The 6276-nt window shown below is 42.5% G+C and overlaps 1 protein-coding gene across 1 annotated transcript; it reads right to left on the minus strand.

The window, feature by feature from the left end:
• Positions 1-2875: 2875 nt before the first annotated feature.
• On the minus strand, positions 2876-3157 carry LOC132426585 (molybdopterin synthase sulfur carrier subunit-like). The gene has a single exon (XM_060013375.1). The coding sequence runs from the start codon at positions 3155-3157 to the stop codon at positions 2876-2878; it is 282 nt and encodes a 93-aa protein (XP_059869358.1).
• Positions 3158-6276: the final 3119 nt, after the last annotated feature.

Below are 6276 nucleotides of genomic sequence, written 5' to 3' on the forward strand. Positions count from 1 at the left end.
TGGGGATGGGGGCATTCACTTCATAGTCTATGAGATTGGTTTTCCTTAGAGTTGTACAGTAAAACCCACCTGTGCAGCCTTACATGGTCACTCTGGTTAGGTTTATGTTATCCACGGGAGTCTAGAGGGATGGTCTTATGAGCTTTTCAAGCACTTTTGCAAAATTTATTAGCTCCCAAACATGAAAAGAAAACTGCAAATCTGAAATTAAGTATAAGTTCTAAAGAAAAATTACTTACTTTACAGTAAAACATTTTTACACTAAAATGTAAAATGTTTACACTAAAAATTGTTTTTACAGTACAAAATTTTAAAATTTAACTGGTGGGATACAGCTTCCAAAGAAAAAGTAATTAAAGTTGGTGATGATGATGATGATTGATGATAGGTAACATTTATTGAGTGCTTACATGTACTAGACACTATTCTAAATACTTTACACATTTTAAACTAATTTACCCCTTACAGCATTTTTATGAAGTTGTGCTATTATCACCATTTCAAAGATATGGAAACTTAGGTATAGCCTATGAATGTCTTAAAATGGCCCTGCTTGCCTGCATCATCCTCTAAGTTCTAGAGCACAGGGGCCATGAATGCCTCAGTGCTGTGTTCAGCTCAGGCCGTGGCATAGAATAAGTGCTCAGGGGCTGTAAAATGAAGGTACGAATGAATCATTGAGTTGAAGGTCTTCCACAGCATCTTAGATGTGTGATGTACATCTTTATGGGATACATTGCCTTACCTTATAGTTGTTTTTTTTTGTTCTTATCTGTATTACTAGGCTCCATGGAGACCTGGAGCATCATTCTGGATACGGGTCTATCGGTTGTCCTGCAGAAACGGGCATCTGCTGTTTTTAACATAGATATTCTATGCAAATAATGAGCAAAAGAGAACAGGGGTGACTCCATTACTATTGGGCAAGATAGATTAAATTACAATTATACATGTGAAATAATTATCCCAGTCAAACTAACATATCCATCACCTCCCATAGTTACCATTTTGTGTGGGTGGTGAGAACACTTGGCATTTACTTTCTTAGCAAAATTCAAGTATATAATATGTTATTATTAACTACAGACACCATACTGTACATTAGGTTTCCAGAACTTATTCATCTTATAACTGAAAGTTTGTACCCTTTGATGGATATCTCTCCACCATTCTACTCTCTGTTGCTATGAGTTCTACTTGTTTTTGTTTGTTTGTTTTTCAGATTCCACATGTAAGTAAGATCATGTGATGTTTGTCTTCCCGTGTCTGGCTTATTTTACTCAGCATAATGTTCTTCAGGTTTATCCATGTTATTGCAAGTGGCAGGATTTTCTTTCTTTTTTTTCAAGGCTGAATAATATGCCATAGTATGTATGTACCACATTTCTTTACCAATTTATCTGTTGATGGACTCAGGTTGTTTCCATACCTTGGCTATTGTGAATAATGCTTCAATGAACACCAGAGTGCAAATATCTCTATGAGGTAGTGATTCTATTCGCTTCAGATATGTATCCAGAAGTGGGATTGCTGGGTCATATGATAGTTCTATTTTTATTTATTTATTTTTTAAATTTTTTGAGGAACCTTCACACTGTTCTCCATAGTAGCTGCGCCAATTTGCATTCCCACCAACAGGGCACAAGAGTTCGGTTTCCTCCACATCCTCTCCAACACTTGTTATCTCTTGACTTTTAGATAATAGCCATCCTACAGGTGTGGTTTTGATTTGCATTTCCCTGATGGTTAGTGATGTTGAGCATCTTTCCATGTACCTATTGGCCATCGGTATGTATTTTTTGGAGAAATGTCTATTGAGGTCCTTTGCTCATTTTAAAAATCAGATTATTTGCTCTTTTGCTGTTGAGTTGTATGAATTCTTTTTTTTTTAACTTTTAAAATCATGTTTATTTAGCTTATTTTAAAAATATATAAATTCTAAAAATATATCATACCAAGAGTATCCAATAAGGACTTTTTATACCTTCCAGTTCTGCCTACATTCTCAAAACATATCCCTGACAATAATGATATCACTGAGCATAGGGGTAGGGGGTTGGGGGCAGCCTCTGAGACAGTCACTGAGGAGGGGCCACACCTCAGTGTAAGTCAGGTTACAGTTAGAACTTAGTCATAGAATAATATGTCTAACACAGGCATCTTTCCTTACATTTAAATTATTCTTCCCTTTTTTCCCTAAAGCCTTTCTTTCCTCTATAAGCCCTCATCCTAAGCACTCATTTATTTTGCTTTTTTTTCTCTCTTTTGTTCCACTGGTGTAACATAAAAGATTATGTTCAGTAAACTATCTTCTGGAGAAGAAAAATCAAAACATGATCAAAGATAAGAATTTACCAAGTTTAAATTTTAGGACTCTAAAAACCTAAGTGGTTTAATCATCAGTTGCCCAAAAGCATTCATTGTTTCTTTTCCAAGATGATGATGATTCTTCATACATTTCCTTTTTCCATATGGGTACCTTGGGTTTTAAAGTATCAATGGCATAGCTCACAGCTTCGAGGGATGCAGCCCTATGGGCTGAGGACACAGCATAATGATTGCTTCTGACACTGGAACTAAGCCAAGTCGATGGAACACTGCTATGTGTTTGGCCATTTCCGCCTAATGTCACTACAAATTTTTCTGACTTCATTTTCTGCCATTGGTAGATATGCTTCATATTCTAAGCTAATGACTTTTTTCCCCTTCGAAGTTATTCCTTGTAGTTCCTACAAATAGGGATATTGCACCACAGAGTGGAGAAATCACCCGCTGTGAGACTTCATCTACTGAAAGTTTCTCAGATGTGAATTTTATTATACCTTTAGATTTCACTTCAACTTCATTTATATCTTTCTCAGGTGGCTCCAAAGCACTATCCTCCACTAACTGGGGGCGGGGGGGTGGGGGGGATAATGGCAATTTCGTCTCCTGATTGAAGCAGGAGGAGCTGATCTCCAAGCTTGACATATTCTTGAGGAACAGCAAATATCACCTGATTTCTGACATCAGTCGATCCAGAATGTTGCGTTTCTATCTCATTCCACAGCTGCAATGCTTTTATTTCTTGTGGCACAGAAATGGTCTCCGAACGAATTCCTGTTATTTCAGCACTTTTTGCAAAATACAACACTTCCACCTGGCACTGTGGCACCATCCCGCCAGGGAACCCTAGCCTGGTATCCCCGAATTCTTTATATATTTGGGGTATTAACTCTTTATCAGATATATGGTTTGCAAATATTTTCTTCCATTCCATAGGCTGCCTTTTCATTTTGTTGATTGTTTCCTTTGCTGTGCAGAAACTTATTAGTCTGATGTAGTCTCATTTGTTATTTTTGTTTTTGTTGCCTGTGCTTTTGGAGATAAAATAGATTTTAAGCAAAAAGTTTACAAGAGACAAAGAAGGACAATATATGTTGATAGAAATTTAATCCGTCAATAAGTGTTAAATTAGGTAACAACTATAAACATATATACACCTGAAAATAGAGTCCCAAAATATATGAAGCAAAAATGGATAGACTTGAGGGGAGAAAGAGACAATTCTACAGTATAGTTGGAGACTAGTTGTATTTGGAATATCATTCTTCTCCAACTAGTTCAGGCAATTCAAGTTTGAAGAAAGAGAGTTAATTGCAGAGCAATGAGTCACCATGGCTTTCAGAGACAGGATGAGTGGGGAATAAAGGCAAATTCAGAATAAGTGGATGGATGTTGCAGCACACCTCTGAAGTTGAGAGCATGACGGTTCAACTGGTGTACAATCACGAGTTTGAAAACAAATTGCTATATTCACATCACTGGTAGCGGCCACGGGGAATAGCACCTCATCCGTAGCAGCTTGGGGACTGACTGGAATTTCTTTGGCTGGTAGCTGCTCTCATTTTGGAAGGGCCTCTGGTCCCCGTGTGAGATTCCTCAGCCCCTTTCTGAATACATACTATGTGCCGGGCACTGGTAGGGTACCAGGGATATGAAATGAATCAGATAAGGAATGAAGTACTGACACGTGCCACAGCATGGATGAATTTCAAAAAACATTATGCTAAGTGAAAGAAGCCAGACACAAAAGACCACATATCATCTGATTCCCTTTACGTGAAAGGTCCAGGAAAAGCAAATCCATAGAAACAGAAGGCAGATTAGTGGTTGCCTGGGGCTGGGGATGGGAATGGGGAGTGATGGGCACGAGGGAAATTAGGGGGATGATGGAAATGTTCTCAAACTGGACTATGGTGGAGGTTGTGCAGCTCTGTAAATTTATGTTATAAATCATTGAATTGTACACTTAAAATAGTGAATTTAATGGTGTATAAATTATACTTCAATTAAGTTTAAAATAAATCATGAGGTCCCTGTCTCTTCTTCTGCAATGTGGACCTTCCTCAGGAAGAGGAACTTGCAGGACACACGTTGGACACATTGGGGTGGAGCCAGCATGTATGGGACACAGTGCTAGGCACTTGCGAGGAGGAGGGGGAAGGGCAGGGAGATGTGTGCTTGACCCATTTTCACTTTGGGAAACACGTGCTGCACACGCTGTACATTTTATTCCTCCCCCAAAAGCAAAAGATTCATGCCTAGCCCAGGAGAGGACCACCAGGACCCTGCCAGTGTCTGCAGTGATTGGTCTGTGCTATCCTGGTGGTGTTTTTGTTTTTTTGGCGGTACGCGGGCCTCTCACTGTTGTGGCCTCTCCTGCTATGGAGCACAGGTCCCGGACACGCAGGCTCAGCGGCCATGGCTCATGGGCCCAGCCGCTCCAAGGCATGCGGGATCCTCCCGGACCGGGGCACGAACCTGCGCCCCCTGCATCGGCAGGCGGACCCCCAACCACTGCGCAGCCAGGGAAGCCCCCTGGTGTTTTTTTGATAGTCAGCCACTGGTGGGAATTTCAGCCCACCCCAGCCAGTCTCAGAACATGGAGGCCTAGAAGGGGAAAGGGCTGTGACCCTGGTTCAGACAGCAACTGAGTGGATTTAAACCCAGGTCTCCAGCACCCCATGCTCCTGCTTCTTCCCAACAGGTCTCTCTGGGCTCCTGCATAGCAGGCTCTTTAGGACAAGGCCGGGAGGACCTGGGCTGACTCAGAGGCATGGTGTTTCTCTTCTGAGATGGTGGAAATCTGGGCTTGAGGTCAAGCTCTGACACTGGGGGAAAGAAATCATGTTCTTTCTCTTGGGGATCAAGGGTCTGTGTTTGCACAATGGGGATGTGAGATGAGGTGAGCTCTCCTGAGCACTGATCTCTTCTGAATAAAGGCCTTACTCTAGGGAGCTTGGTAGTTCCAACCTGCCTAGGAGCCTGGAACATCCCAACCTCTGGGCCAGCCCTTGAAGGTGAGTCACAGGGAAGAAGATAATTCCATTATGGAAGGGGGCCACCCACTGGGGCTTTATTATCCAACATAATAGTAAAGTAATTGCCTCCATTTATCCAGAGCCTAGTATGAACCAGACACTGCGGTAGGTGCTTCCCTGGCTTTATCCCACTTAATCCTCAAAGTAGCAGGCAAAAGGTAAGTGGTATTATTTGTATTTTACAAAAGAGGAAACTGAGGCTTAGAGAGGTGAGGCAACCTAGTATGCATTCCCTACCCACATCTGCCTCTCGAAATCTTACTCATGGCTCTAGCGAGACCCAGCCCTGGTGCCGTAGCTCTCCTTGGAGCCACCTCAATGCCTCTGCTGTATCTGTCTCCCATGGCACTTAGGCTGTGGACTGTGGTTGTCTGAACTTGTGTCAGTTGCCGCATGAAGCTGGGAGCTCCTGGAGGGCAGGAAGCTGGCCCAACTGGCCTCTGCCTCCCCAGAGTCTGGCCAGGCCTTCTGAGAATGTGGGTTGGATTGCCTCCCAATATGCAAATTGGGTCAAGACTCACAGATAACAATAGGAAGGAAGATGACAAGGTCAGGCATGGTGAAAGGAAGTTGTAATCCTCATATCCACCCTATGAAGTAGGAATAATGATTCGCATTAAAAAACAATGAGGAAATCACCCTGGAGAGCCTGAGTTAGTTTACTGAGGTCACACTGCCAGCAAGTGGAGGAACTAGATTCAAGCCCTGGCCTGTCTGATTCCAAAGCCCATGTTTTGGGACTCCCCTGGTGGTCCAGTGGGCAAGACTCCACGCTCCCAATGCAGGGGGGTCGGGTTCAATCCCTGGTCGGGGAACTAGATCCCACATGCATGCTGCAACTGAGTCCACATGCTGCAACTAAAGATCCCGCATGCTGCAAGGAAGATCCCGTGTGCCGCAACTAAGACCTGGC

This window comes from Delphinus delphis, chromosome 6 (assembly GCF_949987515.2).
Source record: "Delphinus delphis chromosome 6, mDelDel1.2, whole genome shotgun sequence".
NCBI classification, from domain to species: Eukaryota; Metazoa; Chordata; class Mammalia; order Artiodactyla; family Delphinidae; genus Delphinus; species Delphinus delphis.

Coding starts and splice junctions, on each gene's coding strand:
- LOC132426585 (XM_060013375.1), bottom strand. CDS start 3,157: ATGGTGCCACAGTGCCAGGTGGAAGTGTTGTATTTTGCAAAAAGTGCT.